Source organism: Scophthalmus maximus, chromosome 17, assembly GCF_022379125.1.
Source record: "Scophthalmus maximus strain ysfricsl-2021 chromosome 17, ASM2237912v1, whole genome shotgun sequence".
Classification (NCBI taxonomy): domain Eukaryota; kingdom Metazoa; phylum Chordata; class Actinopteri; order Pleuronectiformes; family Scophthalmidae; genus Scophthalmus; species Scophthalmus maximus.
The window spans coordinates 20,729,120-20,745,000 of record NC_061531.1 but is presented as its reverse complement, the minus strand read 5'-3'; the positions used below and the strand labels follow the sequence as shown (position 1 = coordinate 20,745,000).

Genomic DNA, 15,881 nt, shown 5'->3' with positions numbered 1-15,881 from the left:
CTGAGTGACAGTTAGTGTGTGTGTGTGTGTTCTGAGTGACAGCGTGTGTGTGTTCTGAGTGACAGTGTGTGTGTGTGTGTGTTCTGAGTGACAGCGTGTGTGTGTTCTGAGTGACAGTGTGTGTGTGTGTGTGTATGTGTTCTGAGTGACAGTGTGTGTGTGTGTTCTGAGTGACAGTGTGCGTGTGTGTGTGTGTGTTCTGAGTGACAGTGTGTGTGTGTATGTGTTCTGAGTGACAGTGTGTGTGTGTGTGTGTGTGTGTTCTGAGTGACAGTGTGTGTGTGTGTGTGTGTGTGTGTGTGTGTGTGTGTGTGTGTTCTGAGTGACAGTGTGTGTGTGTGTGTGTGTGTGTGTGTGTGTGTGTGTGTGTGTGTGTGTGTGTGTGTGTGTGTTCGTGAAGAGTTGTGTTGTGTGAATGAGTTCTGCAGGTGATGTGAACTGTTCAGCTCAGGTGACTGATGCTCTGCAGACTGTGGTTAGAGTTTTGCACATGTGGCTCCAGTTGTGCCCACTGTCGTTTAGCAATTGAAAACAACTGTAATAACTACATCAGACACACCTGAAGATGTGATGATGATGATGATGAAGTCTCTCTGTTTCAGGTATCTGACAGAGTTTGTAGATTTGGGAAATGTTTCAGCCTTGAGGACGTTCAGAGTTCTTCGAGCCCTGAAGACCATCACGGTCATCCCTGGTGAGTGATTCTTACAAAGTCTATTTTATGAGATGATATTCTTTAATATTGGTCAATAAGTATCAGCCCCTCCCCCACACGTCCTCCTCAGGTCTGAAGACGATTGTCGGAGCTCTCATTCAGGCAGTGAAGAAGTTGGCGGACGTCATGATCCTGACGGTGTTCTGCCTCAGTGTATTCGCTCTGATTGGTCTGCAGCTCTTCATGGGAAACCTGAGGCAAAAGTGTGTCCTGATTCCACCGCTGCTTAGCAGCCACACATCTGATACTGATCTCAAATCCCATTACCATGACAACATCACCCTTGGAAACCAAACCCATGGCAATGGAACAGGAAGCAGTAACTTTGATTTCTATGAGTACATTAACAACCCAGGTCTGAAGTGTTATTTTGATATTTTAGATTTATTTCTGTCTCTGACACTGACTTCAGTCAACATCTGTCAACATCTGTCTCTCTGACAGAGAACCATTACTACCTGTCTGGTCACCTGGATCCTCTGCTGTGTGGAAACAGTTCTGATGCTGGGTATGTTCACATGAGGGACTCTCATAAATACATGATCATTGTACTAATGATCATGTTGCTGATGTGTTCAGGGTCTGTCCAGAGGGTTTCTTCTGTCTGAAAGCAGGGAGGAATCCAAACTACGGTTACACAAGCTATGACTCTTTTGGTTGGGCGTTCCTGGCTCTGTTCAGACTGATGACCCAGGACTTCTGGGAAAACCTCTTCCAGCTAGTGAGTGTGGGGGAAATCTGAAATAAGGATTATAGAAACAATGTTATCTTGTGGTACTTCATTGGTAATAAACCTTTGCAAAGCGGTCAGAACATCAGAGACAGAGACATATTTATAGCCAAGGAAACCATCTAGGTACGAGGCAGGATACATAACCCCGTCGATCAATCAGGGAAGTAAAACAGTCTGAACTGATCTTAGATATATAAGTCTATCAGCTGATGTGATGTCGAAACAAGATGCTTAGAGGAAGGGAGACAACTTCATGTAGTCTAAAGTCAGATGGTTTCTGGATACTAGAGGCAACTGACTTGTGCCAGTACAGACTAATACTGTCTGTGTGTCTGTCTGTCTGTCTGTCTCTCTATCTGTGTGTCTGTCTGTGTGTCTGTCTGTCTGTCTGTGTGTCTGTCTGTCTGTCTCTCTGTCTCTCTGTCTCTCTGTCTCTCTGTCTGTCTGTCTCTCTGTCTCTCTGTCTGACTCTCTGTCTGTCTCTCTACAGACGTTGAGGGCAGCAGGTAAAACCTATATGATTTTCTTCGTGGTCGTCATTTTCCTGGGCTCGTTCTACCTCATCAACCTGATCCTGGCGGTGGTTGCCATGGCGTACGCTGAGCAGAACAAGGCGTCCATTGCCGAGGCCAAACAGAAGGAGGAGGAGTACGAGGAGATCCTGGAGGCGCTGAAGAGGAGAGGCGAGGTGGTGTGAGCTGACAGATTCAACTATTACAGTTTTTCTCTATCACTTTGGCACAATTGTAGAATGCTTAATTAAACTTTGTCAAACTATATGACTATTTATATGAACATGAGGTCAGTTGTTCACATGACTATAGTCGTTTATAGTTGCTTTGGCACAAAATGCACTGAGTAAGCCTTACAGATCAAAATAGTTTGCATTCATTGCTATTGAATCATATTATTCTCAAATGCAATTACACACATGTTCATCATGTAAATCCTTACATGCTAAATAGAGCAACCAACAATCACAATAACCTCTCACACATAATAGAAACATAATAGTTATGTGGTACGTATGTTATAGTTTGGGACAATGTAAGTTACCATCGTTCAAATACGGTCATGGAATGGTTTGTTGCCATCCCATGTTTTTTGATGGAGTTTCTCCCACAATCTCCCAATTCCTAAATCCCACTGAGGAGTGTTTTTCTGCACGGAGTTGGAAGGTATATGTCCTTACTGCAATCACTGCAAGCTTTCTTTATGTATTTGCAGTTGGCTGGTGTGAACATAGAATGAGAAATAAATATGTGTTCCACGGCTGACATCAATACTATTCAGCTGGAGAAAATTTACAAAGTTAGCAATTGGACAATTTAATGTTAGCAATTGGATTATTTGACAACATGTCTTTGCATTTTGACTGTTCTGGTCTAAGCAATGATAAAGGAACCTTTTGTTTTGATGACAAAGATTTATTCATTGATGGATTTATTTACATGAGTTCATTCTTTTGATTGAGTGATCACCTTTTGCTGGTCACATAGAGTGGTGTGCTGAATGTACCTCATGGTGTGAGGATTGTATTTAGAGTTTTGACAATTGTAAGATTGTTTCAGTAAATGTACCGAATCGATTGAGAAAAACTGTAACAAATTTAATGTGAAACACACATTGATTACAACTGTTGTTCCAGGAGGCGGCCTGCAGGGCAGCGCTCTCTGACAAAACAAATTCCATACAGGGTGATGAGGAAGAACATACCGCCATGGAAGGTACAGCACACACACACACACACACACGAATATACACTTTATATTTTTTTAATTTCATCATTTTATTTTTATTATGTTGTACAATTCTGTATTTATAATTAACATCTATTCAATTAATTTTTTTTTGTAAATCGCCAAATCACGACATACATTATCTCAAGGCACTTTACGTCCTTGTGACCTCACAGTATTATAGAGAAACACAACAGTTCAGACTGTGGAGAGAAAAAACTCTTCTAACAGGAAGAAATCTAACAGAACCAGAACCAAAACCAGAATCAGAACAAGAACCAGAACCATCTGCTGGGACCGTTTGAGGGGGGGGGGGGGGGGGGGGGGACGACTTTGGAACTATAATCTGTCAGAAATTATGGAGCCTGGTTATAATGGCTTTGTAGGTGAGGAGCAGGATTTTGAATTCTATTCTGAATTTTACAGGAAGTCAATGCAGAGATGTAACACTGGAGAAATATGATCTCTTCTTCTAGTTCCTCCTTTATAGATAAATACAACTGGGTGTCATCTGCATAACATGGACTTTATTTGGTGCTTTCTGATAATTGCACCTAAAGGAAGCATATATTAAGTGAAAAATATTGGGCCCAGTACAGAATCTTGTGGAACTCCATGACTCACTTTTGTATTAATGGAAGATTTGTTGTTAACGTTAATAAAGTGAAATCTATCAGATAAGTAACTTAAACCATCAAGTGATGTTCCTTTAATCCACATGTTCTAGTTTCTGTAACAGAATCTTGTGATCAATGTGTCAAATGCAGCACTAAGATCTAACAGGACGAGAATAGAAACATGTCGTCTGTCTGAGGTCATGAGAAGGTCGTTGACCCTCAGCAGTGATTCTGTTCTATGATGTTTTATAAATCCTGACTTAAAGTCTTCAAACAAACTGTTCCTGTGTAAATAGTCACATAACTGGTTAGCAACAGATTTTAGAGATGAAGGGAGGTTTGATTTGGGTCTATAGTTAGTGAAGATAAAAGGTTATACATCCTCAAAGAGACTTGATGGAATAGGATCTAAAAGACAGGTTGATGTCTTTGATTAAGTGACCAATGAAGTCAGCTCAGACAGATCTAAATATAAATTAGATGATAATGTTGGTTCAGAAGCTACTGTACTGGACAGTGTGTCTGTGCTATTAGTGGGAGGAAGCTGATTAATTTTTTCTCTGATGGTAATAATCTTATTAGAAAAGAAGCTCATGAAATCATTACTACTAAGAGTTGGAGGAATAGACTATTCAGTAGAGCTTCTACTCTCTGTCAGCCTGGCGACAGTGAAGAGGAACGTGGGGTTGTTTTTATTTTTCTATTTTAATGAAGAATAATATCTGGTTCTGGCATTTCTGAGGATTTCTTCTTATTATTATTATTGGAACGCCACTTCCTTTCTTACCTACGTGATGTCTGTTTTAAAGCAGATGTTTGTGCAATGTATTATGGAGCTATCCTCCTCTGTTTGACTGTCTTCTTTTCCAGAGGGGCGACAGTGTCGAGTGTGGTTTTCAATAAGGGCTCTACTATGTATTGTGTGGGAGTAGAGTTTATATAACTATCCTGCACTGTATCAACACATGGCAGGGGAGTAAATAACGATGGAATTTTTTCCTTGAATTTAGTTACAGAGTTTTCTGATAGACACCTAGTGAAATATAACTTTTTTTCTGAATTGTTGTGTAGTTAATAATTTATAATTCAAATGTGACTAGAAATGGTCTCACAGAGGGTTTTGAGGAAATATTGTTACATTTTCAATTTATATGCCACATGTCAGAACAAGATTAAAACAGTGAGTGGGTTTGTTCACAATAAAACCAATTGAGTCTATCAGCGAATTTAAGGCAGAACTTGATATACAACAACTAGAACAACAGTTTTTTGACATTTACAGCTTGGGTGAAAGAGGCTAAGAGTTCGGCTTTCAAATTAATTAAAACTATGTTGAGGTCGAGGGTTGAGCAATATGTCTGATAGGAAAATTGCTGCTACTCCTCCTCCTCGGCCTGTGGTCCGAGAAATATGAGTATTATTATAAGAGGGAGTAGTTGATTCATTTAAACTAACATATTCTTCTGGCTGTAGCCAGGTTTTAGTTATATGATCAGTTATCAGATCATTCACTAACAAAGATTTAGATGGAAGTGACCTATTTTTTTTACTTATGGTTTTAACAGTGGAAGTGGTCACGGGGCAGAAACAGTTTTTATGGGGTGTTGTGGGGGTGACTGCGTTTTTAATGTCTAGCTAACTGAGTGATATTTCTAGATATGAGGCCGTGTCCTGCTTGTTGGTACACCTTCGCTGACGTCTTCCTGAAGTGGAATTGCTGCAGTTGCTGGCAATGGCTCAAAAAGCGTCTCTACACCTTCGTAATGGACCCGTTTGTTGACCTCGGCATCACCATCTGCATCGTCCTCAACACTGTCTTCATGGCCATGGAGCATTATCCAATGACGGATGAGTTTGAGGAGCTGTTGAGCATCGGAAACCTGGTTAGTGCTGAAGAAGAGTCAGGTGACTCTTCTGCTCCACCTGCAGTCATGATGTCACTGATCTGCTCTTATCGTTTGTGCTTCCATAACCACGCTGGTGTAAAATAATTAATGTGAACATTGAACTTGTGTCTTGATAAATTATTCATCTGTTTCTGTTGAAAATCTACTGATATATTGAAGACTTATACACTGAAAACAGTTCACACACTCTCAGAAAATATCCGATCACTCTCAACAGATCAATGAACTCTTCATTCATCGTGTTCATCTGTTCCCTTGACACTTGATACCTGAAGCTCTGCATTGTTCATCACCACATGTAGACGTGTTACAATCATGTTCTCTGACACTAGAATGAGACTACTGCCACCTGGTGGCCAGAGACTGAAAACTGTCAAAACGTTATTTAATCCAACTACATTTTGAATAGCTTGGTATTGAGCTTCCTCTGCTGACCTCTGACCTCTGCCCCTCCTCTACAGGTCTTCACAGGGATCTTCACAGCGGAGATGGTCCTCAAACTTCTGGCCATGGACCCTTATTACTACTTCCAGGTCAGACTTCCTGTATGAGGCCAGCTCAGTGATGACAACTGACAGCTGGTCCCATGGTGATGTGTATCTGTTCTGTTGTCATGGGTACAGGTGGGCTGGAACATCTTTGACAGCATCATTGTCACTATGAGTCTGGTGGAGCTGGGATTGGCCAATGTTCAGGGTCTGTCGGTGCTGCGCTCATTCCGATTGGTCAGTGTGATGTCACCATTACCTGTCTCCTCACCAAGCTCCACAGTTGTGTCCTCACCTGCCTCCCTGTTTTGTGTCCAGATGCGAGTCTTTAAGCTGGCCAAGTCGTGGCCGACCCTCAACATGCTGATCAAGATCATTGGGAACTCTGTCGGGGCTCTGGGGAACCTGACTCTGGTTCTGGCCATCATCGTCTTCATCTTTGCTGTCGTTGGGATGCAGCTGTTTGGGAAGAACTACAAAGACTGTGTCTGTCGAATCGCAGAAGACTGCGAGCTTCCTCGCTGGCATATGAATGACTTCTTTCATGCTTTCCTCATCATCTTTAGGGTCTTGTGTGGAGAGTGGATTGAGACCATGTGGGATTGCATGGAGGTCGCAGGTCAGACCATGTGTCTGATTGTCTTCATGATGGTCATGGTCATCGGAAACCTGGTGGTGAGTCTTTGCAGGTAGAAATTTGATTTGAGCCTTGTTCATTGAGTCATCAATCCTTTAGGGTCCACCAGGGCAGCTATCAACATATTCAGGTCTGGGGTCAGTGGTTGGGGGCTCAGGTGTGAATGCTGTCATGTCACAAGACCCCTGGTACAGGCTGGTTGGATTTTGTCCCAACATTTGTCTCAGCTGTTTCTTTGGTATCTCTGGGAGTCAGGAAGAGCAGTCAAACGAGCTTACTGAGCAGTAACCTAAATAAAACCCTGATTCGGTCCAGACCTAAATGCATTGCTGCACTCAGGGTTCCAACTTCTTGAGATGGTTTAGGGTTAGGGACCCTGAGCTCTGAATGAACTTCAGAAAAATACATTCAAATAAAATGAAGAAAGAAACAGAAGTTTGACAGTTCAAATACAATCAATGTACTGGTGGTACAGAAAATAACTGCCAGTCTTCCCCTCAGGTCCTGAATCTCTTCCTGGTCTCGTTTCAGGTCCTGAATCTGTTCCTGGCCTTGTTGCTCAGCTCATTCAGTGGGGATAATCTGGCGGCTCCAGAAGATGAAGGTGAAAACAACTTGCAAATTGCCATAAATCGGATCAACAGGGCTGTAGCTTGGACCAAATCCTGGATTTTAGAGCACATCTGGACCATGTTGGGAAAGAATAAACATGCCAACCGAGACCACATTGGTAGGACCAAACTTTAAAGACTTCATTCATTCATTTACTTTTAAGCCTTTGTAAGAATTTCTGGTGTGATTTGGTTGTGTAGAACCAATAATATAATGACTTCCCAATAATGAAAGAAAATCTCTGTAGCAATAATGTAAAAAATTATTCAATTAACAGGAGATTGTTACATTATTGGATTAACAATTTAATTTTTTTGCAGAACCAATGATGTTATAACTTCCTGTTATTTTAATAACTGGGTCAATGTTGTATTAATGTTTGAAATATGTGGGCGGGACAACCCAGCATCACTCCTCTCTGACATAGCCCAATTTTTTACAGTGGTTGACAGTGACAACGACAATATGACAAAGGAGGTTGTACCATTGACCTTTGTGACCTCAGACCAGCAACGCTCAGAGGTCAACAATCTCAGCTGTAGCCATGGCAACATGACCAGCAGTTACCACAACATCACCTTCCTGAGGGTGCCCATAGCTGAGTCTGAGTCTGAGTCTGACTGCGACACACCTGACAGTGAAGATGAGGAGGATGACGAGGAGAATAAAAATCACTCTCAAGTAAATGTCTAATCTTTTCTATTGGATTTCTATACCTGGAGCCAATCAGCTGACAACAGATAGAAAACAATGATCATATGTAAACTTATTGTTTCATTAGAGAGTAAACAGGCTGAGCCGTCACGTGACATATTGTTTTAAATTTTGTTCAGTGTGACGAGTCGTCAGTTTGCAGCACTGTACAGAAACCCCCTGCAGTCCATGAGGATGAAGATGATGAAGATCATGATTCAAACACACCTGAGGACTGTTGTACCGACAGTATGAACACACATGTACACACACATATGCACACACGCACACACACACACGCACACGCACACACACCAGGATCTGACGTATTAATTTCTATATATTTCAGAGTGTTATCATCACTGTCCACTCCTAGACATAGACATGTCCCAGGTCAGAGGCAAGGTCTGGTCTAACTTCAGGAGAACATGTTTCTGCATCGTAGAACACAACTACTTTGAGACCTTCATCATCTTCATGATCCTGCTGAGCAGTGGAGCTCTGGTAAATATTATCTGCATGATTATAGATTATAGATAACTCTGTAAACCTAACTGCTGCTCACTTTTCCTGGGAGCTGGTTGGTCAGTTCGATCTGGTCATGTGACTGATCTCAGATCTGATTGGTTCTCAGGAATGTGTGCTGTGTGATTACTAACCTGTGAAGACAACATGGCTGACATAGCTAACAGTGGACTACAATCTGACTACTAACATGGCTGCCACATTTTACAAAGGTGAGATGGTTTTTAATGAACTTGTAACAGTTCAACATGATGACAATGTTGATGTGATGTTATTGTTGATATCTGTTTCATACTGATGTCGTATTTAAGAAGGTTCAGTCAAGATTCGTCTTCTTTAGGAAGATTCGGTCATTGGACACCAGCAAGAAGCTACTCCATGTTCTTTAGTGTCGTCTTTTATGCTGTGCTCTGTTGGGGGGGTAATCTCTGTGGATGATAAGAACGGGATCAATGAGATGATCGGCTCAGTGATCGGCCTTTATTTTAGGTATTTTTATACTCGTGCCTCAAGCTCATATCCAGAGCTGTGTTTCAAACCTCACCCAATAACAAAGGTTGTCTCATAACTCAAAATGAAATAATAATAAATAATAACAAAATGACACAACATAAAGTAACACAAGAAAAGTAACACGCAATAAGGAGATGAGGAAAAAAAGAAAGTGGAAGAAAACAGGTAGTACATTACAGTACATGTTTACTATTAAATACATGTTTAGTGTCACTGGACTGGTGCAGCAGTCAGAAACTCTTCAGACATGACTTTGTGTTCTCTCTATCAAAGTCTTTCTCTCTGTATGAATTCACGTAATAATGAAGTATAACCTCTAATAAAGCATCTGCTGGGTCCACGTTGGTCAGTTCAGGTCCCACATGGAGAAACGCATGAACATAAGTAGCTGCAGTGAAGATATTTACAGGTTGGTAGAAGCACTGAGGCACTGAGTGCAATAAATGAATGGGACATGTGTCACAGTCATCGGGTAAGTAAATACAATTCAATCAGGAGACAAGTGGATTAAGAATAATTATTTGTTACAGATTTAACAGAAGGAAAATTGATGACAACTTCGAGACAGAGTCTTTGGCTCTTGGACTCGATCTGGAGATATTGTGGTCGTCGTAGTGATGAGACTGATGAAGAGTGATGAGACTGATGACACTGATGAAGAGGAGGAGGTGGAGGGTTGTAACAGCAGCATGAGAACTAAGTCAGGGAGAGAAAATCATATTTAAACAGGCAGCAGCGAGATGAGAGAATAACGAGGCAGATGTGTTGCTATTGGACAGATGAGACCAGCTGATAAACAGCTGATCGCTGAAGTGACAGTCGTGTGTGTGTGTCTGAGTTCAGGCAGCCACACAGGAAACGTTATTAAATTATTGATGTAGGTATTCACGTTCAAAACCTGCCTAGCAACAGTCAGTGTTGGTTTATTCTCATCACCAACGAATCATTTGTGGGTCAAGTTATGTTGAAGAGGTTGAACCTGTCCTGTGGTCTGTCGTGAGCAGGCGTTCGAGGACATCTACATGGAGCAGCGTCGGGTCATAAAGATGCTTCTGGAGTTCGCAGACCAGGTTTTCACTTACGTATTTGTGATCGAGATGATTCTCAAGTGGATCGCATACGGATTCAAGACCTACTTCACCAACGCCTGGTGCTGGCTGGACTTCCTCATCGTAGATGTGAGAACATGACGCTGGATGTTCCTTCAGTGCTGTCAATCATCAGGTTACCTGTGGTGTGATGTCACCAGGTGTGTCGTGTGTTGCAGGTGTCTCTGGTGTCTCTGACAGCCAACATCCTGGGATACTCTGACCTGGGAGCCATTAAGTCTCTGAGGACTCTGAGGGCTCTGAGGCCGCTGAGGGCCCTGTCCCGCTTCGAAGGCATGAGGGTGAGAGAGGCATTATAGACACTGATTGACAGACAGACAGGTACATCAGAAGGTGACCTGTCTGTCTGCAAATAATCAAACTCTAACCTCTTCAGAACTCTGATCATTTTCTACTGGTTACATATTAATCATCACTTTGTTAACTTGTCTTGTTGTATTGTTTAGATATTTTACTCGTTTTTGTGCCAATATGTTTTTACCTCATTATTATTTTATTATTTTATTCCACTTTTTTTCGGTGACATTGTCCCTAACCCCCATTGTCTGTAAAGAAATGTATCATTGTGTAAATTTACCTGTCTCTCTCTCTTTATCTGTCTGTCTGCAGGTAGTTGTGAACGCTCTGGTTGGAGCGATCCCGTCTATTTTCAACGTGCTTCTTGTCTGTTTGATCTTCTGGCTCATCTTCAGCATCATGGGGGTGAATCTATTTGCAGGGAAGTTTTATTACTGTTTCAATGAGACATCAGGGCAGATGTTTCACCCTGACGAGGTCAACAACAAGACAGAGTGTCTCGCTCTGATCAACGAAAACTCTGACATCCGCTGGAAGAACCTGAAGGTTAACTACGACAATGTGGGAATGGGCTACCTGTCTTTGCTGCAAGTGGTCAGCCAACATCTGAGACTTCACATATTCACTGAGATACTCAGATAATCTCCAGTTACAACTGATCATGGGGACATTTGTCTGTTTCAGGCCACGTTTAAAGGCTGGATGGACATCATGTACGCAGCAGTGGACTCCAGAGAGGTCAGTGTTCCTGTACTGAGAGTACAGGCAGCGGCTTTAACAAGTTAACATAGGACCAACCACCAAAACTGACAAGTCTCTCGTTGTCATGGTTACCTTCGTTTAGGTGGAGTCCCAGCCGATGTACGAGGGTAACCTGTACATGTACCTGTACTTTGTCTGTTTCATTATCTTTGGCTCCTTCTTCACCCTCAACCTCTTCATCGGAGTCATCATCGACAACTTCAACCAGCAGAAATCCAAGATATGTTTCTCCTCACTGATGGATGGAAATTAGAGTCACCACTTATGATGGGTTAGGGGTTAGTTATGAGGAGGAATATTCTCTTTTCTCTCAGTTCACTGTCAGTTAATGTTTTCCTCTATTTTTACTTGGGAGGAACAGATATTTTCATGACGGAGGAGCAGAAGAAATATTACAACGCCATGAAGAAACTGGGTTCAAAGAAACCTCAAAAACCTGTTCCACGCCCTGGGGTCAGTGAGTCACTTCCTGTATTAAACACGGGAGTGAGAGTTTCAGGTCTGTTTGATGGTTTTCACTCATCTGTTTATTCCGCAGAACAAGTTCCAGGGTCTGGTCTTTGACCTGGTTACCACGCAGTTTTTCGACATCCTCATCATGGTGCTAATCTGCCTCAACATGGTGACCATGATGGTGGAGACGGATGAGCAGAGCCAGGAGAAAGAACTCCTCCTGTACTGGGTCAACCTTGTCTTCATCATCATCTTCACTTCCGAGTGCTCTCTGAAGATCATCGCACTCAGGCAGCACTACTTTGCTGTCGGCTGGAACATTTTTGACTTTGTGGTCGTCATCCTATCCATCGTAGGTGAGTCTTCCGATGTCATCGTCTCGTCTTCAATAACAAATCAAAATGTATTTTTTTCTTATCTTTGATTTCGGGAACTTGTTTATTTAATATCCTGATTATATAAAAAATGGCGACCAGACAGCTGCAGTTAATTCAGAGCGTCACTAAGACCAAGAAAGTAGATCACATTACTCCAGTCCTCAGATCTTTACACTTCCTGTCTGTCGAAGAATTGATTTTTAAAACTGCTGTTGGTTTACAAAGCACTGATCTTCTGCTCTACGAACCATCCAGACATCTCAGGTCGTTTGGGACTCGTCTGCTCAGTGTCCCCAGAGTCAGAACTAAACAAGCTCACTTTCTTTGCTCCAAAGATCTGGAACAAATTCTGCTGCAACTTGCAGTTCTTTAAATCAAGACTGAAGACTTTCCTGTTACAAAACAATTAATACATTTTGTATGTATAACACTGTTATTGTATCACCTGTCTTATTCTACTTTAGCTTCTTTTTATTTTGTCTTTGTAATGATTATATTTAAATGTGTTTTTTATACATTTTATTCAAAGCACTTTGAATCTTGTTGAAATGTGTTGTACACTTATTTTTTCCTAATCTGAGATGGGATTTCATCATGTCCATGTTTTATTCAGTTTTTTTAATTTGTCAAAATGTGTTTTCACAACAACAACAACAACTATTTTTCCTTTAAGCCAGGAGAATACTTCTTGTTTCAAATGGCATAATTTCTTTTTTCTTTTCTTCCTCCCTCCCTTCATTCCTTCAGGCCTCCTCCTCGCTGACATCATAGAGAAGTATTTTGTTTCACCCACGCTCTTTCGTGTGATTCGTTTGGCTCGAATTGGTCGAGTCCTTCGTCTCATCCGTGGAGCTAAGGGGATCCGCACCCTGTTGTTTGCCCTGATGATGTCACTTCCTGCCCTCTTCAATATTGGCCTCCTCCTCTTCCTCATTATGTTCATCTTCTCCATCTTCGGGATGTCAAACTTTGCCTACGTGAAGAAGGAAGCTATGATCGATGACATGTTTAACTTTGAGAACTTCGGTAACAGTATGATCTGTTTGTTTATGATCACCACGTCGGCTGGATGGGACGGTCTGCTGAGTCCCATCATGAACACGGCACCGGACTGTGACCCAGACATTGAGAACCCCGGATCAATGGTGCGAGGGAACTGTGGGAGCCCAGCGGTGGGCATCATCTTCTTCACCACTTACATCATCATGTCCTTCTTGGTGGTGGTTAACATGTACATTGCCATTATCCTGGAGAACTTCAATGTGGCCACAGAGGAGAGCGCTGACCCGCTGTGTGAGGACGACTTTGAGATGTTTTATGAAACCTGGGAGAAGTTTGACCCCAACGCCTCGCAGTTTATTCAGTACAGGTGAGTCTGACCTGCATTGGAAGAATTATTGTATTCAGACGTTTAACAGTCTGATTCTAATCTTGGTGATTATTGTTCCTAATTTGACTCTAATGTGTCCCTAAAGAACTTTAATAGTCTCTACAGAACTCTAAAGGACTCTGAATAACTCTAATAGTCTCTACAGAACTCCAATGGACTCTGAAGAACTCTAATAGACTCTAATAGTCTCTACAGAACTACAATGGACTCTTCAGAACTCTAATAGTCTCTAAAGAACTCTAAAGGACTCTGAAGAATTCTAATGGTCTCTCCTGTTTCCCACAGTAAGCTGTCAGACTTCTGCGATACTCTGCAGGATCCTCTGAGGATTCCTAAACCAAACACCATCAAACTGATCAACATGGATCTGCCTCTGGTTCCTGGAGACAAGATTCACTGTCTGGATATTCTGCTCGCTCTCACTGCACAAGTAACATGGCTGAGATTATTTTGTGTTGTAAATGATATTCTCGTATTTTATTTTACACAGTACATTATATCATACTCTTTTTTATGATATGTTCTAGGTGCTGGGTGATTCAGGAGCAATGGATAATCTCAAATCCAGCATGGAGGAGAAATTCATGGCCAACAACCCGTCCAAGGTTTTTTTTTCAATCTGTTCTATTTTCTTAACCTCAAGTTTAACTTATATTATATTATATTATTATTAAATCATGAACCTTCCTTTTGCAGATAAAGAGTATTTTATTCAGTTTAATAAAAAAAATAAAAGTTTTGCTTTCATTTTTATTTCATCTGTTTTTTTCAATTTTTGTTTGAAAATATTTGTTCACTGAAACTGTTCACAGAAGCGTGTCAGGCGTTTTTTCTTCTTTTCCACTTCCTCCATCAATATATTGAAATGTTTTGTATTGACTCATCCCTCTCAGACAAGGCCCACTTAGTGTTAAGACACTGTTTCACAAACTGAACTGAAGTAATAGATCATTGTTATTACCTTCAGGTGTCGTATGAACCAATCAGCAGCACCCTACGAAGGAAACAGGAAGAGGTCGCAGCGGTAGTGGTCCAGCAGGCGTACAGGAAACACCTCCTGCGACGGGCGGTCAAACTGGCGTCCTTCAAATACCGGGAGAAGACAGGGGGACATCGAGAGGAGGATTCACTGCTGGAGAGAAAAGGACTCATCTTTAAACGGATCAGTCAGCTGTATGGAAATGGACAGGAGCCTGGTTCTGGTGATTCAGGTGAGGACCCACGTCCTCCCGCCCGGGTGGAGCTTCACAGTGAGGTTCTCCTTCGCGCTGCTCCACCAGTCATCGCCCCTGACTTATTGCAAGATGAGAACCTGAGGGAGTCTACCGTGTAATGACGCCTTGTGTTTGATGTTTGTCCTGTTTTGTCCTTTTCCTCTGCACATGTGAACTCACCTGTTAGTGGAGCAGCGGACGAACCTCTTGTAGCTTCAGCCTCTGAAAAGACTCGACAGAGCAACTGATCACAGATGATCCAGGTCAAAGTTCATCAGGTCCGTCGATGCACTTCAATATGTATTTTATTACGACTTCTGGATTTTCACCTGAGCTGAAGGAGTGCAGAGACTTGGCTCACCCTGACAATGTATGTGATAATAAACTTGATTGAACTACTTATCCAGGTTATAAATAACTCGTTGTCATTAGTAATCTGTGGTTGTTGACTAGTTGAGACCAGGTGATCATTTTGTACAGTTCTGTGTTTTTAACCAGCAGGCTGCTGTGACCCGAGCCCCCAAGTCTTTTGACGAACTAACAATCACATGACAGCGTTCAGTGGTAAACAGTTCAAATTAAAACAATAAATAATTGAACTCTTTATTCAAACAGCTGGACATAAACATGTGTGTCATTAACAAATGAACCAGGTTTTCTGCTTTGGTTTGTTGGACAAAGTTTGTTTCCCACCAGTTTTTTAAATGAGCTGCTGTGACTGTCAAGTAGTCCAATGAGAAGACACCATGGCTGTGATGTCAGCACAGAGGAGAACGCAAGAGATTTTTATTATTATTTCAGTCTGCAAATTACATAGAAATTAAAATGTAAACCATCTGAAAAAACAATTATTATTGCAACACAATAAGTGATGAATGATAAATGATTGATTTAATCTGTAGCCCAATCTTTCTCTTTTTTTCTTTCTTAATCTTTTCAATTCTTCTTTCATGTATTTTTGCATAAACTCTGGTGAAACTGTTTCTTTACTGAATTCACTTCGACGTGACGTTTCTCAAACTTTAGCTTGTTGTTGTTAGGAAACCTTTTGCTTCGTGAGATTGGTGATTAAAGGTTCAAACTCTCCTGAAAAACTGTTG

The 15,881-nt window shown here is 41.6% G+C and overlaps 1 protein-coding gene across 4 annotated transcripts in view; it reads left to right on the top strand.

Annotated features, from left to right (window-relative positions):
* Positions 1–15,875, top strand: part of scn4ab (sodium channel, voltage-gated, type IV, alpha, b) — a 27,992-nt gene extending 12,117 nt beyond the window's left edge. Inside the window, exons 7-32 of one of the 4 annotated variants that reach the window (XM_035616024.2) lie at positions 603–694; positions 786–1,070; positions 1,160–1,223; positions 1,295–1,436; positions 1,939–2,136; positions 3,097–3,175; positions 5,461–5,687; positions 6,173–6,244; positions 6,335–6,436; positions 6,518–6,874; positions 7,368–7,566; positions 7,891–8,129; positions 8,282–8,390; positions 8,491–8,645; positions 10,184–10,357; positions 10,447–10,569; positions 10,898–11,179; positions 11,270–11,323; positions 11,430–11,567; positions 11,696–11,800; positions 11,886–12,156; positions 12,925–13,546; positions 13,853–13,997; positions 14,095–14,172; positions 14,535–14,778; positions 14,969–15,875. In XM_035616024.2, the coding sequence (XP_035471917.2) occupies positions 603–694; positions 786–1,070; positions 1,160–1,223; positions 1,295–1,436; positions 1,939–2,136; positions 3,097–3,175; positions 5,461–5,687; positions 6,173–6,244; positions 6,335–6,436; positions 6,518–6,874; positions 7,368–7,566; positions 7,891–8,129; positions 8,282–8,390; positions 8,491–8,645; positions 10,184–10,357; positions 10,447–10,569; positions 10,898–11,179; positions 11,270–11,323; positions 11,430–11,567; positions 11,696–11,800; positions 11,886–12,156; positions 12,925–13,546; positions 13,853–13,997; positions 14,095–14,172; positions 14,535–14,778; positions 14,969–14,994 (4,582 nt within the window). In that variant the 3' untranslated portion in view covers positions 14,995–15,875. Of the gene's footprint in view, positions 1–602; positions 695–785; positions 1,071–1,159; positions 1,224–1,294; positions 1,437–1,938; positions 2,137–3,096; positions 3,176–5,460; positions 5,688–6,172; positions 6,245–6,334; positions 6,437–6,517; positions 6,875–7,367; positions 7,567–7,890; positions 8,130–8,281; positions 8,391–8,490; positions 8,646–10,183; positions 10,358–10,446; positions 10,570–10,897; positions 11,180–11,269; positions 11,324–11,429; positions 11,568–11,695; positions 11,801–11,885; positions 12,157–12,924; positions 13,547–13,852; positions 13,998–14,094; positions 14,173–14,534 lie in introns of all 4 variants that reach the window. The other 3 variants (XM_035616023.2, XM_035616025.2, XM_035616022.2) reach the window with 3 other exon arrangements.
* Positions 15,876–15,881: the final 6 nt, after the last annotated feature.